The sequence below is a fragment of the Rhinichthys klamathensis genome, unplaced genomic scaffold (genome assembly GCF_029890125.1).
Source record: "Rhinichthys klamathensis goyatoka isolate OS25496 unplaced genomic scaffold, OSU_Roscu_1.1 h1tg001065l_1, whole genome shotgun sequence".
Taxonomy (NCBI): Eukaryota; Metazoa; Chordata; class Actinopteri; order Cypriniformes; family Leuciscidae; genus Rhinichthys; species Rhinichthys klamathensis.
In genome coordinates this window covers 22,261-43,688 of record NW_026607327.1, presented here as the reverse complement: position 1 = coordinate 43,688, position 21,428 = coordinate 22,261, and the positions used below count along the sequence as shown (strand labels likewise).

At 44.9% G+C, this 21,428-nt stretch overlaps 1 protein-coding gene across 2 annotated transcripts in view; it reads right to left on the bottom strand.

Annotated features, from left to right (window-relative positions):
- Positions 1 to 7,431: 7,431 nt before the first annotated feature.
- Positions 7,432 to 21,428, bottom strand: part of spats2 (spermatogenesis associated serine rich 2) — a 28,253-nt gene continuing 14,256 nt past the window's right edge. For both annotated transcript variants that reach the window (XM_056244729.1, XM_056244730.1), the window contains exons 3-13: positions 19,886 to 19,965; positions 19,572 to 19,680; positions 18,973 to 19,022; positions 17,921 to 18,155; positions 17,679 to 17,852; positions 11,868 to 12,003; positions 9,100 to 9,158; positions 8,777 to 8,886; positions 8,572 to 8,674; positions 8,345 to 8,493; positions 7,432 to 8,260 (exon numbers count right to left, since the gene is read on the bottom strand). In XM_056244729.1, coding sequence (XP_056100704.1) covers positions 7,844 to 8,260; positions 8,345 to 8,493; positions 8,572 to 8,674; positions 8,777 to 8,886; positions 9,100 to 9,158; positions 11,868 to 12,003; positions 17,679 to 17,852; positions 17,921 to 18,155; positions 18,973 to 19,022; positions 19,572 to 19,680; positions 19,886 to 19,965 — 1,622 coding nt within the window. In that variant the 3' untranslated portion in view covers positions 7,432 to 7,843. The remainder of the gene's footprint in view (positions 8,261 to 8,344; positions 8,494 to 8,571; positions 8,675 to 8,776; positions 8,887 to 9,099; positions 9,159 to 11,867; positions 12,004 to 17,678; positions 17,853 to 17,920; positions 18,156 to 18,972; positions 19,023 to 19,571; positions 19,681 to 19,885; positions 19,966 to 21,428) is intronic.

The following is a 21,428-nucleotide window of genomic DNA, read 5'->3' as shown; positions in this document are numbered from 1 at the left end:
GAGAATGAGGGAGAGAATGAGGGAGAGGATGAGGGAGAGGATGAGGGAGAGAATGAGGGGGAGAATGAGGGAGAGGATGAGGGAGAATGAGGGAGAGGATGAGGGAGAATGAGGGAGAGAATGAGGGAGAGGATGAGGGAGAATGAGGGGGAGGATGAGGGAGAATGAGGGGGAGGATGAGGGAGAATGAGGGAGAGGATGAGGGAGAATGAGGGGGAGAATGAGGGGGAGAATGAGGGAGAGGATGAGGGAGAATGAGGGAGAGGATGAGGGAGAGGATGAGGGAGAATGAGGGAGAGGATGAGGGAGAATGAGGGGGAGAATGAGGGAGAGGATGAGGGAGAGGATGAGGGAGAGAATGAGGGGGAGAATGAGGGAGAGAATGAGGGAGAGGATGAGGGAGAGAATGAGGGGGAGAATGAGGGAGAGGATGAGGGAGAATGAGGGAGAGGATGAGGGAGAATGAGGGAGAGAATGAGGGAGAGGATGAGGGAGAGGATGAGGGAGAATGAGGGAGAGGATGAGGGGGAGGATGAGGGAGAGGATGGGGGAGAATGAGGGAGAGGATGAGGGAGAATGAGGGAGAGAATGAGGGAGAGGATGAGGGAGAATGAGGGGGAGAATGAGGGAGAGGATGAGGGAGAATGAGGGAGAGGATGAGGGAGAGGATGAGGGAGAGGATGAGGGAGAGGATGAGCGAGAATGAGGGAGAGGATGAGGGAGAATGAGGGAGAGGATGAGGGAGAATGAGGGGGAGAATGAGGGAGAGGATGAGGGAGAATGAGGGAGAGGATGAGGGAGAATGAGGGAGAGAATGAGGGAGAGGATGAGGGAGAATGAGGGAGAGGATGAGGGAGAGGATGAGGGAGAATGAGGGAGAGGATGAGGGAGAGGATGAGGGAGAATGAGGGAGAGAATGAGGGAGAATGAGGGAGAGGATGAGGGGGAGGATGAGAGAGAATGAGGGAGAGGATGAGGGAGAATGAGGGGGAGAATGAGGGAGAGGATGAGGGAGAATGAGGGAGAGAATGAGGGAGAATGAGGGAGAGGATGAGGGGGAGGATGAGGGAGAATGAGGGAGAGGATGAGGGAGAATGAGGGAGAGGATGAGGGAGAATGAGGGAGAGGATGAGGGAGAGGATGAGGGAGAATGAGGGAGAGGATGAGGGAGAATGAGGGAGAGGATGAGGGAGAGGATGAGGGAGAATGAGGGAGAGGATGAGGGAGAATGAGGGGGAGGATGAGGGAGAGGATGAGGGAGAATGAGGGGGAGAATGAGGGAGAGGATGAGGGAGCGGATGAGGGAGAGAAAGTCAGTGGCTCTCTGCCCTGTTGGAGGAGTCAAGTCAAGTCACCTTTATTTATATAGCGCTTTTTACAATACAGATTGTATCAAAGCGCTTCACAGTGATAACATGAAAACAATATAACAAAAACAATATAACAATATAACAAAGTTTGTTTCTAAAAGAAATTGCGTCAACGTCCACCTTAAGTAAGGCAGATCAATAATATTATTGAATATTAAATGTTAAATAGGAGCATGTTAAAAATATTTTATGCTTTGATTTTTGCAATTGTTTTTCAAATTCTTTCCTCTTTCTGAAAACATGGCTGTTAGAAACGCAGTGGACGGGAAATATGGCCTGATCCCAGATAATGTCCCGCCGGCAGAGGCTTTTCCAGTGTCTCTATTGTGGAGCTTATCCAGATCTTCTGCTTAGCTCAATGAAAGCATTCAAAGATGTTTTCTTCTGTTTTATGTACTGTAATTTACATTTTTATGTTGTTTTTCTGATGATAAACGTAAGATATGTTGTAAAAAAGTAATGTATAGAACAATGTATTTTCATTTACAAATTTGAATATACATGACAAAAAAATAAATGTATAGAAGAATGTTTCATGTACCAATTATAACTTGCATGACAAAAACAAACAATGTACAGAAATTCTTTTAGTTTAATTTACAAATTATAGGTCACAAAAAAAATTATACATAGAAAATTTGTTTCATTTACACATTTTTAACTTGCACACATTTTATTTCTCTACCAATCTCTCAAGAAGAGAAAACAGTCTGCCCATTCTCTCTCTCCTCTGATTTCTCTCTGAAACTATATGTCCCCCATGATCAGCTCATCCTCTCGGTCTCTGTTTCTCTGGCTCTGGTTCCTGCTCTTCTTCCTCCTCCTCCTCATCCACTGCTGAACTCGGTCCTGGTGTTTCCTCAGGGATAGAGGGAATGAGGACAGAGGGTTACTGGAATGCCTCTGCTACCTGCAGGAGGCCCATTTTCTCCAGAATAAGAAATCAGAAATCATTTCTGGATCCACAAATTTGGTTAAAACATTAGAAGACGCAACAAAAAGAAAAAGAAAAAAAAGTGTGTAAGGCCGTCAAATTCGATCCAATGGCGGTACTCGATTAGAGGTAAAGGTCTCACGCGTGTTCCGTCTTTTCTCATGGCAAAGGGATTTTTAATTAAATGCAATAAATTTTATCTTATGTATTAACTCGTTATTTCATCTGACTCCATAAAATAAAAGGTTTTTCAATGATATCTGTGCATCATTAAATATACGTGAATGTTTGACTATTCCTTTTAACTCTAATGAAAATAAAGTCAAAGTCTGTTAGAATAATCAAATATAACAATTTATTATGTCAGGTAAATGTATTATTACAATTTCAAAATCAATTGAAAAGATAATCAATGCAAACCATCAAATGTTCTAGAACAAAGAGGAAAATCTTTTACCCGACATTATGAAATACATTCAGAGTCTCGGCGACCCTCAGCATTCACGGCTGATCTGAGATACAGAAAAGGCCCTGATCCTTCCGCTGCATTTCATTATATAGCCAGACCTCATTTCAAATGTAAACATGAGTTACTGCGATCACCCCCCCAGACTTACTGGGGGGAGAAGTTGACCATTTGCTAACAGTGGGAATTTGCATTCAGGAATTTACACCTTTTAGGAGTAGGACCATGTCTAGAGACCACATTCCTTTGTGTACCAGTTATCCCTAAACTCTTAAAAGCCTTATTACCTTTTGTTTTACTTATTTGGAAATAGGACATTTGTACCAGTCGCACTGAGACATTTCAAATAATACTAAACACATGTATAAAACTGTATGATAGTTGTTCAAATTAAAACCATATAGATTCTTGTGTGAGTTTGGGTGATCTCTGCAAGAGTGAGATAGTTCAAATGTTAATTTGCAGCAAGGTCCTTCGTCTCATAGACCAGTGGTGAGGTCTATCTCTTCAACCAGTTTTTCCAGTCTTACAAGTGAAAGACTGTTGTCTTATCTACTGGTTGTCTTATTGTTGTGGGCTTTGTGTACGGGGTTAGGCCTATTTGTTATAATACACAAGAGAGCCCAGTGGAAATATTACAAATGGGTTGTTGCCTTCCCTCCAAGCCACGCTGGCAGAGTTTTTGGTCCCTGTAAATAAATGAACATTTTTGGCTCGCATTTTAATAAACTTGCTCCCTAAAACATAACGAAATATTGCCTCAGACCACATTACAAATGAAGCTGCACAGTGGGAACGCAGGTTCAGTTCACATTTTTAAGAAAGAAACACTTGTTTCGCTAGATATTTGAGTAAATTACAACACAATACTTACATTTATAAGTGTATTTCTTGCTGCCACAGAAGAACTATCCATCACACGCCATTTTCTTTGGGGAAAAAAAATCCTGTCGTCACCGGCACGCAATGATAGTCTGCGAAGGATCCACTCGTTCTCGTTCCGTCGGGGAAAGAAGGGCTGCATTCGAAGGAGTCTTTGAACTGGGACAGCCTTCGAGTGTGCAGACCCTGAACTGGGACATGAAAAGGCCCAGCTGAAGATCATCAAGCTCCCACAGGAGCTGCTGACACACTTCTACTGTTCATCTAAAACAGTCTGGTGTGGTTCAGACATCAGGAGAGGATTATTGGTTCCCCTGCTCGCATTCAGGACCTGTAAAATCATCAGACTCTCTCACACACACACACACACACACACACACACTCACTGGACAGTTTCAGATCATCAGGCACAGGAACAGCTTCTTCCCAAAAACCAGTTCCCTCTTCAACAGTTAAATGTCTTCCAGTGCAATACCCCACTTTTTTTGTGCAATATCCTTGTAAATTCATTTAGTCCTTTTTATTTATATTATTAACATTACTGTAAATATTTTCATCATCTATAAATGTGTATTCTGACTAAACCTATCAGTGTCTTTATACTTTTTATATTTGTCATTCTTAAAATGTTATAAGGTGTCTTATATTTGTGTGTACTAGAAGCTTCAATATCAAGGTAAATTCCGTGTGTGTGTGTGTGCACTTTGCAATAAAGCTTTCTGATTCTGATCTGAGCCTAATGATTCTGCCACTAACATTTTGAAAGTCTCATACACCCACTAGCAAACCGTGTAAAAGCCCATTCACATACATAAGAGTCTAAGACTGTTGAAAATCTGTGGTTAGAGTATCACGCATCTATGCCAGTTACCATTCAAACCATACAGTATCAGCATAAACACCAAGCAAGTGGTTTAATTTACACAAACCGCAGTGATCTTAATCATGATTACTGGGAAAAACAGAGTCTGCAAACAGTTTAAGTATTTTGCTACCAATCCTTCTTTATTTATAATAAAGGAAAAGCAAGTAGGTCAATTAGCCAGAAAGACGACGAGTGTTCGCTAGTGCAGTCGCACGACAGGAGCATCTGATGTCTTTGGTCCGAACCGGAGCAGAAGGAACGGGATGGTGAAAGCGAATGACTGAAGGCACTTGATTACAGCGGTCTCAGATCATTTGGAAAAACAAAAACGAGTCTCTTTCTCTACACATGAGGAAGAACAGAAGTTGCTTGATAACAGAGTTCAATCAGAGAACTAATAAATCGCACTACATACATGGCCGGAGGCTACAAAATCATTATACATATAGTTTACATATATACAGGATTGAGCTGAAAAGATGCTGATCATCATCAAGCAACCAAAGAAAAGAGACAGATCTGAATTAACATGTGAGCAAAACAATCCAGATCTCCTGACAGACAGAAGAGCTTTTCTACATCCTGATCAAACACAGACGCTTGTGAATCTGATATCCCAGAATTCAAAGCAAGCGCAAATTCTTTCCAACGAGAGTCTTTCAGGAAGGCAAAAGGAAGCGGAAGAGCATGTGAGGAGCAGATGTGTGTGTGGAGGAGGAGCAGATGTGTGTGTGGAGGAGGAGCAGATGTGTGTGTGGAGGAGGAGCAGATGTGTGTGTGTGGAGGAGGAGCAGATGTGTGTGTGGAGGAGCAGATGTGTGTGTGGATGAGGAGCAGATGTGTGTGTGGAGGAGGAGCAGATGTGTGTGTGGAGGAGCAGATGTGTGTGTGAGGAGGAGCAGATGTGTGTGAGGAGCAGATGTGTGTGTGGAGCAGATGTGTGTGTGGATGAGGAGCAGATGTGTGTGTGAGGAGGAGCAGATGTGTGTGTGGAGGAGGAGCAGATGTGTGTGTGGAGGAGGAGCAGATGTGTGTGTGGAGGAGGAGCAGATGTGTGTGTGGAGGAGGAGCAGATGTGTGTGTGGAGGAGCAGATGTGTGTGTGTGGAGGAGCAGATGTGTGTGTGGATGAGGAGCAGATGTGTGTGAGGAGCAGATGTGTGTGTGGAGCAGATGTGTGTGTGGATGAGGAGCAGATGTGTGTGTGAGGAGGAGCAGATGTGTGTGTGGAGGAGGAGCAGATGTGTGTGTGGAGGAGGAGCAGAGGTGTGTGTGGATGAGGAGCAGATGTGTGTGTGGATGAGGAGCAGATGTGTGTGTGGAGTGGAGCAGATGTGTGTGTGGATGAGGAGCAGATGTGTGTGTGGATGAGTGGAGCAGATGTGTGTGTGGATGAGGAGCAGATGTGTGTGTGGATGAGGAGCAGATGTGTGTGTGGATGAGGAGCAGATGTGTGTGTGGATGAGGAGCAGAGATGAGGAGCAGATGTGTGTGTGGATGAGGAGCAGAGATGAGGAGCAGATGTGTGTGTGAGGAGCAGATGTGTGTGTGAGGAGCAGATGTGTGTGTGGAGGAGCAGATGTGTGTGTGGAGGAGCAGATGTGTGTGTGGAGGAGGAGCAGATGTGTGTGTGGAGGAGCAGATGTGTGTGTGGAGGAGGAGCAGATGTGTGTGTGGATGAGGAGCAGATGTGTGTGTGGATGAGGAGCAGATGTGTGTGTGGATGAGGAGCAGATGTGTGTGTGGATGAGGAGCAGATGTGTGTGTGGATGAGGAGCAGATGTGTGTGTGGATGAGGAGCAGATGTGTGTGTGAGGAGGAGCAGATGTGTGTGTGAGGAGGAGCAGATGATGTGTGTGAGGAGGAGCAGATGATGTGTGTGAGGAGGAGCAGATGATGTGTGTGAGGAGGAGCAGATGTGTGTGTGAGGAGGAGCAGATGATGTGTGTGAGGAGGAGCAGATGATGTGTGTGAGGAGGAGCAGATGATGTGTGTGAGGAGGAGCAGATGTGTGTGTGAGGAGGAGCAGATGATGTGTGTGAGGAGGAGGAGATTGTGTGTGTGAGGAGGAGCAGATGATGTGTGTGAGGAGGAGCAGATGTGTGTGTGAGGAGGAGCAGATGTGTGTGTGAGGAGGAGCAGATGTGTGTGTGAGGAGGAGCAGATGATGTGTCTGAGGAGGAGCAGATGATGTGTGTGAGGAGGAGCAGATGATGTGTGTGTGAGGAGGAGCAGATGATGTGTGTGTGAGGAGGAGCAGATGATGTGTGTGAGTAGGAGGAGATGATGTGTGTGAGGAGGAGCAGATGATGTGTGTGAGGAGGAGCAGATGTGTGTGTGAGTAGGAGGAGATGATGTGTGTGAGGAGGAGCAGATGTGTGTGTGAGGAGGAGGAGATGATGTGTGTGTGAGGAGCAGATGTGTGTGTGAGTAGGAGGAGATGATGTGTGTGAGGAGGAGCAGATGTGTGTGTGAGGAGCAGATGTGTGTGTGAGGAGGAGCAGATGATGTGTGTGAGGAGCAGATGTGTGTGTGAGGAGCAGATGTGTGTGTGAGGAGCAGATGTGTGTGTGAGGAGCAGATGTGTGTGTGAGGTGCAGATGTGTGTGTGAGGAGGAGCAGATGATGTGTGTGTGGAGGAGCAGATGTGTGTGTGAGTAGGAGGAGATGATGTGTGTGAGGAGGAGGAGATGATGTGTGTGTGAGGAGCAGATGTGTGTGTGAGTAGGAGGAGATGATGTGTGTGAGGAGGAGCAGATGTGTGTGTGAGGAGCAGATGTGTGTGTGAGGAGGAGCAGATGATGTGTGTGAGGAGCAGATGTGTGTGTGAGGAGCAGATGTGTGTGTGAGGAGCAGATGTGTGTGTGAGGAGCAGATGTGTGTGTGAGGAGCAGATGTGTGTGTGAGGAGCAGATGATGTGTGTGAGGAGGAGGTGTGAGGTATATCGGGAGCATGGAGAGAGCGTCACTGAGGACTAACATCTCTAACAACTGGCACAAACTACGCCCAGCCCACTAAACGAGCTTCGTGACAAACTCAGCCTGCCATCTTAGTGTTGATCATCTGGTATGTGAATAACAAACGTGCCGAAAACTCTTTCCTCGACACGGACGATATGAAAGAGGAAGCCCACGAGAAACACTCACAGGAACTACTGAGACTAACACTGACTCTAGTGTGAGCAGCTCAGACAGACAGGAGGAAAAGAGGAGCAAGAGAAGAATGAAGAGCAGGAGTGAGTCAGGCTGCAGCTCAACTCAGATGTAAACTTGATATTTCTCTTCATCTGGCCGGTGTGTGTGTGTGTGTGTGTGTGTGTGCGCGCATCACGGGCAGGGCGTCCGCGGTTGCCTCTGTGGAAGCCCGTTGTGGGCGGGGCGATCCGAGCGATAGCCTGAGGAGTGGGCGGAGCCTCGCGCACTATTGGCCGGCTGGGATGCGAGGTCACTCTGGGGTCTCGCCCTATTGGCCGGCTGGGATGTGAGGTCACTCTGGGGTCTCGCCCTATTGGCCGGCTGGGATGTGATGTCACTCTGGGGTCTCGCCCTATTGGCCGGCTGGGATGTGATGTCACTCTGGGGTCTCGCCCTATTGGCCGGCTGGGATGTGATGTCGCTCTGGTGACTGCGCTCTCCCTGGTTACGGTAGTTGCTTCGGCCAGGGTTTCGCTCAGGATGGGCGTTTCCATTATAGCGCTGGTTTCCCTGGTAACCGTGAATGAAGCGCCTGTTGCCCTGGAAAATCTGCACAGCAGAGAGAGAGAGACATGTGCCAGTTCAGAGAGAGCACACGACAGCTGGAATAAATGAGCATGTGCGACTCCTCACCTGTTTGTGTGGCCCACCGGGGCGGCCCGTGTACGAGGAGGCCTGAGGCTCAGAGGGGGGCGGAGCTTGGACAGGAACTGAGCCTGTGACGGAGGAAGAGGAGGAGCTACAGCGAGAACGGCTGGAGTAGCTCGTCTGAGGATGATACACTGCACACACACAAACACACATCAACACTTCATATGTTCATTTATATGGAAAACACACAGTCCCGTTCCCTGCCGCACCTGATCCGAACGCCATGATGCTGCACTTCAGAGGCTCCAGATCATGGGAGAATTTCACAGCTTTCCCAAGATCCTCGTCATACTTGCGCTCACTGACAAAGTGCTGGAGAGAGAGAGAGACATGAGGCAACTGCTAAAGAAAAGAGATGTTTGAAATGTTTTAAACTGCAACTTAAGTTTAAACTTTAGCAGTGTGTGTGTTCACCTTAATGTCAGCTCGTAGTTCAGTCAGCTGTTCTTCAGTCAGTGATGCTGATTGGTCAGCCAGTCTCTTCAGCGCCTCCGCTCTCTTCTGACGCCCATCCAGAATCGCCACTGTCACACACACACACACACACACACGTGATGATCATCCCCACTGAACACACAGGGATCTCTCACAAACACTGCTGCTGACTCAAACTACTGGAACATCTTGAGGACACGTGTGTTTCTGAGCCAATCTAAAATATATATACACCTATCATGCAGCCCTAGCTAACAGTTATTAACAGAACAGACAGTTATCAGTGCGGTCACTCTACTCACTGGCTTCTGCTTTGACTTTGTCCATCTCACCGAGAAGCGCCACCTCTCGATCCATGAGACTGAAATGAGAAAAGGAACATTAGAGACAAACAGATCTCATGCTGAAGAAACACTTGCATTGATTTTGAACTGCTGGTTCGCATCCGCTGCTCATAAACGTATCCTGAGATTATTCTGATCAGTCTAAATGCTTTGCTGAGTCTGTTTGCTAAAGCTTGGCTTAACCTGCTGGTCACAGTGGGCGAGTTTAGATTTCCTCGTCTGGGTAACAATCAGGGATTAATGGCATCTGTCCTTTCCATAAATTTAAGACATTAGCAGAACTCATATAGGCCTACTTCATTACATGACTCCAAGTAAAATATAAATAAATGATTTCTTCAAGGTGCATTCAGTAGTTTGATGCTCTGTAGTGTTTGGTGATGAGCGAAGAGTGAAAACAGGAGAATGAGTACCTATACAGATGAAGACGAGCGTGTTAGTGTATGTGAGAGTGCATGTGTAAGTATGTGTGAATGTGTGTGTGTTAGTGCATGCGTGAGCGTGTTAGTGTATGTGTGAATGCGTGTGCGAGTGTGTTAGTGCATGCACGAGTGTGTTAGTGAATGAGTATGCATGCCTGAGTGTGCATGCGTGAGCATGTTAAAGGGACACCAGGCAGGAATCCCGTTTTTGTCAAACAGTGACCCCTAGAGTCGCTGTGGAGAACTTGTATTTAACGTTAATGTCGTAAATACCACTCACGCAGAGCGTGACGTGTTACATAGTATACAATAGTACATTGTTTAATTTGTCGTTTAATGAGATCTAATATATGTTGTTAGTGGTGAGAATTTTCATGTGATTAAATACATAGATCCGACAATTATCCCCATGAACTTTAATGGTCCAGTGGCATGATGGTGAAGATCCTGAAGGCATACAGAATTCCTCCGAATCTACTCCGGGCAATAGAGTCCATGTACTCAGGAACAAGGGCCAGGGTGGTGACTCCAGATGGCAACAGCGAGGAGTTTGACATCCTGGCTGGAGTTATGCAAGGGGATACATTAGCCCCCTTCCTCTTTATCATAGTCCTTGATTATGAACTCAAGAAAGCAATCAGTGGGCGAGAGCAGGAACTTGGCTTCACGTTGACACCAAGGAAGTCAAGTCGGCACCCGGCAGTAGTCTTGACAGACCTTGACTATGCGGATGACATTAGTTTGCTCTCCAATAACATGGAACAAGCTCAGGAACTACTACACATGGTGGAGCTAGAGTGCACTAAGGTTGGCCTTAGGGTAAATGCAAAGAAAACTGAGGTCATGACCTACAACGTACCACCGGAACATCAACCTCTGATAACAGTAGGAGACACTGTGCTGAAAGAAGTTGAGGACTTTAAGTACCTGGGCGCATGGGTCAACTCAACTGAGCAAGATCTAAAAGTGAGGAAGGCACTTGCATGGAGGGCCCTGAACAGCATGAACAGTGTAAGGAACTCCAACCTCTCCCGCCAAATCAAACTCAGCTTCTTCTACGCGACAGTAGAGTCTGTTCTCCTCTATGGCAGTGAATGCTGGACCCTGAATCCAACCCTAGAGAAGTCCCTGGACGGGTGCTACACCAGGATGCTGCGTGCAGTGCTTAATATCAGTAAGAGTGTGCATGTAACCAACAAAATCCTGTATGAGGGAGTATCAAGAGTGAGCAACAAGATTGCTGTGAGGAGAATGAGACTTGCAGGACATTGCCGAAGGCATCGCGAGCTGCCAGCCAGCAAGCTGGTGCTATGGGAACCAACACATGGTCAAGAGGACGTCCCACGCTAACATACGTGGACATACTCAAGAGGGATACAGGAGCCCAGAGCACCAACGAACTGGCCGGATGCATGGAGAATCGGGATGCCTGGAGGCAACGATGGAAGGCTCGTCTGAGGACGACTTCGAGAGAGAGTGGCAGAACTTTTGCCAAGTGTGTCAGAAGTTCTGGGTTCTAATCCGTACTAGTAGTATAGTTTATTTTCCTCATCAAAACCGATTGTTTATTAGTGATTGTATATCAATGTGTGGCCACCATTCAACCCGAAAGAAGTCATATAACCATTTCAATAACTCTGAAGCTGTTCAGTTAAGCTAAAAAAACTGCATAGAATCCCTTTAAGGTATGCGTGTGGGAGTGTGTGAGTGCATGCGCGAGCGTGCGTTAGTGAATGCGTTAGTGAATGCATGTGTGAGTGTTAGTGCATGTGTGAGCGTAAGTGTTAGTGTATGCGTGCGTTAGTGTGTTAGTGCATGAGTGAGCGAGCTGTTAATGTATGTGTTAGACCATGCGTGAGTGTTTCTGTGTGAACGCGTGTGCACGTGAGTGTGTTAGTGCATGCAAGAGCAAACTGTTAGTGTATGTGTTAGAGCATGTGTGAGCGTGTTAGTGTGTGTGAATGCGTGTGTGAGTGTTACTGTGTGAATGCGTGTGCGTGAGCTTGTTAGTGCATGCGTGCGTGAGTGTTACTGTGTGTGAGAGTGTTACTGTGTGTGAGAGTGTTACAGTGTGTGAGAGTGTTACTGTGTGTGAGAGTGTTACTGTGTGTGAGAGTGTTACTGTGTGTGAGAGTGTTACTGTGTGTGAGAGTGTTACTGTGTGTGAGAGTGTTACTGTGTGTGAGAGTGTTACTGTGTGTGAGAGTGTTACTGTGTGTGAGAGTTTTACTGTGTGTGAATGCGTGTGTGCGAATGTGTGTGTGTGCGTGCGTGAGTGTGTGTGTGTGTGTGTGTGAGAGATACCAGCTCTGCAGCTCAGCAAACGTCTGCTTCATTCTCTTGATGGAGAAGTCCATCTCGTCCTTCACCACGACTCTGTAGCGAGACAGTGACGCCGCACATCTCTGCAGGTCCTTCACGGAGCGATCCACGTTCGGCCCTGACAAAACACCAAACACTTACAAAGCTAGCATCTGAGAGTCACCTGAGAGAGCACACCACCTCATGATGGATCACTACGGTCACTCCGAGCATGAAGAGTGTACTGTGTTCACTTGAGTATCTGTGTGTGTGCTTGTGACGCATGAGCCACAAAACTACCAGCTATTGGGCATCGTCAAGAATGAAACATTTTGTACCGGTCTAAACAAAAGTTTGGATACTTTTCACTACTGTATGTCTCTTAAAAGAAGTTTAAAAAGCCTCATTATTATGATGATAAACATGAAAAAAAAAAAGATGAAGAGTGTGTCACATGATTGATGACATCATTGTTCCCATATTTCCATTTTTGTCATTTCAGCGATGATCACTGCACTATTATTTTAACGTGGTCAGAATAAAGAACGAGTAGATGCGGCAAACCCTTAAATGCTCGTTCCCAAAGCTAACCCTAACACAGAAAATCACCAACCTGTACGTCTGCCCTCCACCAAACACGCGTCTGTTAGGACCTTAAATTAATTACTTTGATAATCAACTAATCTTACAATCACTGGAACGATCAGTTGACTATTCTGGCTATTTTTGCAATGATCAATCATTAGCTCTTATAAATGGACACAAAGGCTTTTTGTTTTGGTTTTAAGTCATATGTACAAACCATAAATTGGTCTTTTTCCATGGTAAAGGTCCTTTCACACTGGACGCGATTCTGACGCACGAATAATTTGCGCGATGGTTTTATTTTTTGATCAGCGGTTTGTGTAATGAGTGCTTCCACACCGAACGCGAATGTGCTGCGGCGAAAAAACGACTTATTTCGCTTCAATGTCGATATTTTTTTTACTTTTGAGGCGATAGAAAAGGTTTCAGCCAATCACATACAAGGAAACAAAGGTGACGTCACAGCAACAATGAAGGATCTTCTGATTGCTTGTGTGAAAAAAGGTGTATGCTCCCCCGTAAGAAAATGTTGTGCTTTTTAATGTTAAATTCATCAATCTGGTCCACTTTGAGAGTTCAAAATTAAGAGCTCCAACCCATATTCAGTGTGCAAATTAAACAAAGAAAAATTCAAACCTCTTTTATTACAGTGTCTGTCTACATTACACTACTACATAATAGTTATAATATTAATCCCATGATAGTAATAGCATATTGTAAAACAAATGCACTGAAAAATAAAGGAAACTTTCATAATTAGTCTTGTACTAATTTCTATACTTGAAAGAGTATATTTCTATACTTCACTCGCATTAAAGATGTGATTGGGCCAGCCCAGTGTCAATCAAGAAAACACCAATGAGCCGCTGGTCTACGTGTTTCATGGGGTGTCAGAAAAAAAACTAACGCGGACTTATTTTTTGACTGCATTAACGTTACACCGGCTCTAACCCAGCGCCGCCAATTAAGCAAAACAAAACGAATGGGCCGTCGATGTACGAGTTCTATGGGCCGTTAAGACAAAAAACAAAAAGTATGAGATGTATCGGCCCAAAAAGCACGACGTCGGTCCAGCGGGAATCTCCTCGTAGTCCCGATGGCATTAGCATGCCTGGACGCCACACTTTAAATCCTACCTGTTGCCTTGGCTTTCACCGTGCACTTATTTAGCTGCGGTCGCATCAATTGACATGCCATCTCCTTTCCCCTCTATCTTTTTCTATTTTTAGCCCCCCGACAGCTTTTTTGCTTTATCCGTCTTTTTCGACGACAACTCACTAACGTTACTCGTTCCTGCTCGCTCTGCGCTAACGGCGCCCGCTCGCGATATTACAATATATATACCGCTCGTTTTATAACATTGAGGAAATGCAGAAATGATTTAGAAACACAACAGCAGCTCCATGTAGAAAATACCCCCCCAAAAAAATTTAACCATCACTTTTGATCTAAAATTCGTCAAAATCACTGTCTGTATCTGACAGGACAGTTAACATTGTAAGCTAACTTACTCAGGCTTGCTTTCCGACGTGCAGTTCTTTGTTCGGCAGTGAGTCCAGTTGTCAGACTCACTCGTGGTGTAAAATACTTTGAAAACAATTCTGCCCTACCCTGACTCTGATTGGCTGTCAGGTATCGGCATTAGGAATGATGATTGTTTTTTTTAAAGCTGCAAAGTTTATAGAGATATAGCGGGTAAATGCTGGCCACGGCCATGACCACGAAAAGTGAACTCCTGGTGAAAGCGAGCTACACCTGCCAGGAGTTACTGACATAATATGTAATGTCCCATAATTAATGGCCCTACTCAAAGCTGCCAGATCAGACAAAAAATATATAAATTCAAGATGTACTGAATCCGGTAAGAACGCATTTGATCTTTAGACTTCTAATGGAATTTATGTGCTTATTTGGAAATGTGCTTTTTAGCGATTGGGATATTTTTTTTACTTAATTATTTAGATTGAATAGACAATAGTGACGTGCACAGCGCCGTCAGTAACATTTTTATAAAGCCTATTAGCAATTTAAAGCATGTTAACATCACTGCAAAAAGACATCTAATATAAAATCTACATTTATTCACCTAGTATAATAACAGTAGTTCTCTCCCTCGTGTCCCGCAAAATCAGGTCTGCTGTCCGGCAACAGAGCATTAGCCAGGTGGCCACCAAAGTCGGCGCGAATGTTTTGAAATATTGAAGCTCTAATCGTCGCAAATTCGCGCCGTGGCTGATGTGAATGGTTCTATTCGCACGCGAACTATTCGCTTTTTCGTTCTGCTTTTTCGTTACGCGTCTGGTGTGAAAGGGCCTTAAGGCTTTCTGTGTCGCAGAGGCATCATTTCACTACACTACTTAAAGAACATTGATATGAAATACACGCTTTCCCTGCAACACAAATCATCCAATAAAATTGAGAACTAACTAAAGCTGTTGTTCGTGAGAACTATCCCTTTAGTGTTAATATAGCTTATAACATACTTCAATCTCTTGTGAAACAGTGAAAGCTGTTTGACCTCGTCTACGATTATAACAGACATGTAAACTTAAACACTCACTCGTTTGAACACTTATATTAGCTTATGAAATGAAAAATGCTTTAACATTAACTCACTGCTTCATCTGCACAACAGTCACATTTCACCGCTGCTCACGTCTCTCTCATGCCTGTTTTTATTTTTATTTTACATGCACATTGTGCTCCCATTGAGCGCAAGCTCCGTTTTGATATGTCACATGACAGGATTATTTGTTTGTAATTTCGTCAAACTTTCGCACGCTTTGACTAGCGATCAGAAGAGGTTCTGGTTTATGTGTTGCCTGTGGACTGATGTGGAGTTGTGCTACTACTCTTCCTTAGGTTTAGGGTTAGCCTCCGCCTATAGTGTGGGCTAGGGATGGAAATTAACTTTTTTGTCCACCGGCCACTGTGGCTGGTGGATTTCAAAATCTACCAGCCACTCAATGTTTTTACCAGCCACTTTCTTGTTTTTAACCGACAATGTGTAACTGCATGTGAAAATTAATACTACAAGAATACTTAAGCAGTTTATTTAATCTCAAGTCTCAATGAAATACTGACATTTTCTCTTTCTCTCACCCTCGGCCTCATCCACCTAATCTGTCATTTATTTTTGTTTTGATGATAAATTGAGCCAGCCTCCAAAAGTAATTAACCTGTCCTGTGATTTTTTTCTCTCTCACACGACACTCTCCAGACACGGATTTATGAGCCATAGTATGTTGGTTGCCTTTACATTAGAATAATATTTAATATAATCTAGATATGAAATGTAATAAATAGCATTCAATACAAAATGAATATGTCTCATATATTGAAATCAAGTTTTATGTGATAAAATATTTGCTTTGTTGTGCATTAGAACCACATCAGGCATTTAGTACAAAATAATTTATTGAAGCATCCAGATACTTCACCACGTGACAGCAGCTAGGCTCCTGATTGGTTAACGCGGCGCGAATTGACGCTAAAGTTTAGATTTTTCAACTCGGGCGGCAGACGCGAATTCGTGTCAAACGCGTGAATGCACAAAAGCACTCAATAAAATCATGCGCTCGAACTTGCCGCGCGAATGAGGCGTATTCGCATCTACCACGGCGCGCTCTACACCTCATTCGCGGCGCAGGAATTTTTTACGCGCGTAACGCGTCTTTGCATTGACTTAATGAAATCACTCGCGCCAGACGCTCTATTCTCGTCTGGTGTGAACGCACCATGATGTTTTCTCTGCAGACCTCTACGCCTGCGATGTAACGCCACATTTTGTTTGAAGGTGTGCCTCCTCTAAAAGTGTCCGCCGTCCGGGTGAAACAGTATGCTATTTTTATTTACCCGCCACGGTGGCGGTAGGTGAAGCGAGTTTACCCGCCACAACACAAAATCACCCGCATTTGGCTGGTGGCGGGTGCTAATTTCCATCCCTAGTGTGGGCTAGGGTTAGCCTCCGCCTATAGTGTGGGCTAGGGTTAGCCTCCGCCTATAGTGTGGGCTAGGGTTAGCCTCCGCCTATAGTGTGGGCTAGGGTTAGCCTCCGCCTATAGTGTGGGCTAGGGTTAGCCTCCGCCTATAGTGTGGGCTAGGGTTAGCCTCCGCCTATAGTGTGGGCTAGGGTTAGCCTCCGCCTATAGTGTGGGCTAGGGTTAGCCTCCGCCTATAGTGTGGGCTAGGGTTAGCCTCCGCCTATAGTGTGGGCTAGGGTTAGCCTCCGCCTATAGTGTGGGCTAGGGTTAGCCTCCGCCTATAGTGTGGGCTAGGGTTAGCCTCCGCCTATAGTGTGGGCTAGGGTTAGCCTCCGCCTATAGTGTGGGCTAGGGTTAGCCTCCGCCTATAGTGTGGGCTAGGGTTAGCCTCCGCCTATAGTGTGGGCTAGGGTTAGCCTCCGCCTATAGTGTGGGCTAGGGTTAGCCTCCGCCTATAGTGTGGGCTAGGGTTTAGAGGGCTGCATTGGGATTGAGTCCCGCCGGGTCCCGCGGGACCCAACGCAAATCTCGCGGAAGCGGGCGGTTTGCACTTTGCTGCGGGCGGGAATGGGCGGACAAATAAAACCCCTGCGGGATTGGGAGGTAGCCTAACGACATGATGGAGATGTCAATGATGTGGAAAAGAACCTTAAACGAGGTATTTACAGCACAAAACCTGAGCAAGGCAAGTCTGACATTTACTATTCATCTTCCTGATCAGTGCGTCAGAATACATGCAGGCCAGGAAAACGAAACCAACGACCCCATGAATCTCTTTAACAATAGCAATAAAAATACGCGTTTTTTTCCTGCGGGAAGGGAGAAGACACAAAGTCAGTGCATCTCTATTATTGTGCGGGAATAAATTATCCGAGTTTTGCGGGTGCGGGCGGGAGTGGACATACATATTGCGGGAGCGGGCGGGAGTGTAACACATACGTTGCGGGAGCGGGCGGTAATGGTCAAATTCGGCGGGCGCGGGCGGGATGAAGAAAACAGTCCCGCGCAGGACTCTACTAGGGTTAGCCTCCGCCTATAGTGCCGATGCCAGGGTCCGCTGGGCTAACTAGCCCACTGATCATCCTCAAGATGAACTTTCCTTTTATTTAAACCGCCAGTGAAACGGCCGGAAGAACTTCGCCTCAGCATCCCACAGGTTTTCATTCGCCCGGGTATTTTCAGAGCAGACAGGGAGACAAACGACAGCAAATCAGTCACATAAAAGTCATAATAACAAACAGATTACCAGCGATCTTCCTGGCAGCAGAACCTCGCCATGCGTCTTCGAAAGGAATGGGCATCGAGGGATTCTGGGAGCTGGAAACCGGCTTGGACTGAGACTTGTTACTACGGAAACCGTGATGGTTCTGCCGCGGCCCGTCAGTGGTGCCGGGGCTTGAAGAGGACGTGACCTCTCCACCTGCAGAGACGAACCCCGTCAGCACCAGCAGGAGACAGAAGAGCATCACATGACCTCAGCGAACGCACCTGTGGCCTCTGAAGCCTCCGGGACGGCAGGCTCCGGCTCGAGCTCCGCTGCGTCCAGAGAAGCGCAGTCCAGCTGCTCACTCAGAGAGTCCAGGGACTCGCACTCGGCTGCTGCAGAACCGTTCGCATGGAAGCCGTTCACAGCCTCCTGACACTCAGCGTCTGGGGGAGATTCGGCAGGAGTCGCGTCTGCGGGAACATCGCTCTGGGCTTTCGGCTTCTTCTTCTTCTTGGGCTGTGAATCAGAGCAAACGCATGTAACACTGAAGAACAGCAGGAAAACAGGCAGCCGGCACTGATTCCTACCTTGCATCACATACACGTTTAACCCTTTTGTGTCAATTTTAAAATAGTTACTCTGAGGTTTTGAGAGGACAAAAACACCCATGACAGATTATTGTTGAAGTGAAAAAAAAAAAAAAAGTTAAGAGCTTTTAGTTTATGACTTATAAAATATATATTTTATAAAGCATTTTGAACTCAAAAACTTCTAGAAAACCAAAGCCATAAATCTATAAAAAATTGTGTTCCAAAATTGAGGTTTTCAAAAAGGTTTTGTTTGGTCGCAGAAACAAACATTTACTTTTTTCATTAGATGCCAGCAAAGCTGCAGATGGCAGATCGCAGCATAATTTATCTCTCTCTCTCTCTCACACACACACACACACAGGACAAAAGTGAGTATTTGCTTTATAGGCCTATCTGGTAATAATTAAACAAGTACAAAACATTTTTTTGAGCCTTGCTAACAAATTGAAAGCCTATTAACAAAGACTGAATTATTTTATAGTTAACCCTAGATTAAACATTTTATTTGCAGTTTTAATGGATTTCAATGGGGACATTTGTGTACCTACTGTAAAATAGATTTATGAAAGGAAATGAGGGTGAAATATTAACTCCAATAAAAATACATACTTCTGGCAATATTTAGATTTAAGAAAAAAAAGGGGAAAAAAGACAAAACTATCCTTAGGGACACACAGGGGTCAAACTGCACAGTTTGTTTACAGTTTTATTTCATGATCATCATCACATTATGATTTCCTCACCTTCTTTTTCCCAGTGGTATTCCACTCCTTCAGGATCTCCACGGCACTACCTGACAGCGCACACACACACACACACACAGCAGTGAGAGCAGTCATGCAAGTCTCAGATCACACTAAATGGAATTTTTTCACAGACTGTGATGATGTGTTTTTATATATATATATATATATATATATATATATATATATATATATATATATATTTTTTTTTTTTTTTTTTTTTAAATATGCATGTACATTTATAAAACTATACTTTGTATTATATTACCTCTGCATCAAATTACAAAAATTGCACACAAAAAAAAAACTAGTTAACGCTGCTGTGAGTGTTTCTAATACAGCGGCTGTGAGAGTGGCGGTAAAACTGCCGTTATCAAACACTCTCCATCTTTTTTTCCCTCTTCTGAAAGTTGTGAAAACACTGTTTAGTTTTTCTTTTGCTATTTGAGCAATTGGGAACAGTATTCACTACGTGGTAATGTAATCTCTCATTCACCAGTATAGAAGTTTACCCAACTATGACGACTTCTGCTTCTGAGAAACCCGGAAATGTGAAAAGGGCCAATGGAGCAACATTTGCATTGAGTGTGTGTTTGTACCTTCAACAAACGCCTGCACCGCTCGATCCACGCAGTTCTCGAAGTGCTGCAGCACCAGAGCGATCTCATTATTGCTCTTATTGGGAACCACAGCTCGCACAGCGTTGATCTGACAAGAGCAAAAACATTCAGTGAGTGCAGCCGCCCAGTTCATTGGAAAGAGAGAAAAACACGGACACAAAGAGCATCATAAATAACAGCCAACAAATCTCACATTGCATTTTCAGGCTGGCAGGGGCCGTTCACTCAGAACCATTAGCGTCTCTCGTTCTGTGTAAACGGTCCCCAAGACAAACACAAGAAGCCATTAGTACCTTTTCTTTCATCTTCTCAAAAGATCCTCCTTGAGACATCACCATTTTTGAGTGCGTGTCGAACACCACTCCTGACACATCTGGAGGAAGAAGAGCGGAGGAAACATTCTTAGAGATTTCCACGTGTTCAGTTGAAATCGCAGCTTGACTTCATCAGTGGAGAGAGTCTTGGCAGAGGATCTCGGTAAAGCTTTCCCCCAAAAATATGTAGGTCAAGAGAAGAGCCAGGGAGGGACGTCCCGAATCCCGATTAGGGCTTTCTGCCCCTGATCCGAATCAGAATCATTTAATATGAAGTATCTGCTGAAATCAACTTCCAATCCCATTCTTGTATTTTTGCTTAGTTCACACAAGTACATTAAGCCCCGATATACTCACAGCAAAGTTCTTTTTCGTTCTTCATTTAGGAGTAAATACAGGAGCAGCCTTACACTGCTGAGAGCGACGGCTAGATGAATATGTAAATATGTGCTGCACGCTTTCCTCTCAATCAAATACACAACAAAATTTAGAAAACTGCAAACATTAAAAAAAAAAAAGTATTTGATAATAGCAACGTGGTCTTGTTTGCACAAGCTCTACGGGACTCGAGTGAAGTCACGTTTATTTATATACCACTTTATAGACTAGATCAGAGGGTCTCAACCTTTCGGAACTAAAGCCTCCCCAATCATTTGGTAGAAAGAACGAGATTCACGAGCGCACAGCACAGCGTTTGAGCACACACACACACACACACACACCATATCTGAGCGAGAGCCGTGAGACCACTGTATATTTGCGATCGCACGTCCAGTTTTGTGCGCGAGTGAAAAATCCTTCTGCGAGTGGAGATTCATTACATGGATGCCCTCTCGCGTTACAATAATGCGCTCTTGACATTTGTCATTAAAATAACGCCATAGAAACGGCCTCAAATTACCTATAAAAATGAGAAGAAAGTCTTGTCTGAAAGCTGCAATCATTCCTTATTATTATTGGTTAAAATGAATGGAGAATATCTGGTGTTTTTCCTCGGCGCCTAGGTCTCTGACCCTAATCCTCACTGAAGTAACGGCCGAATTGTTGTTTCAGTCCTTCAACATGTTGAGCGACTGTGTTGATCAAAGGAGAGATATTTATCAGTCTCTTGCACATAGCAGCGAAATTGGGAAACATCATGCAACATTATTATGAATCAGCCGATCACGCCAAAGATCCAACGAATGCACAGACTGTGTCAGAAAGCGGCAAGATGTTGGCATCCAACCTGTTGAATATCTTTACACAGTATGACAACTGCGCTGACCACAGGGGTCGTCAAGGTCCGCGCAAGGTTGGACTTTATGCGTTCATGAGCTCAAGGCTAGATTACTGTAATGCTCTACTGGGTGGTTGCCCTGCACGCTTAATAAACAAACTACAGCTGGTCCAAAACGCAGCCGCTCAAGTTCTTACCAGAACCAGGAAGTATGACCATATTAGCCCGGTTCTGTCAACACTGCATTGGCTCCCTATTAAACATCGTATAATTTTTTAAATATTGTTGATTACCTACAAAGCA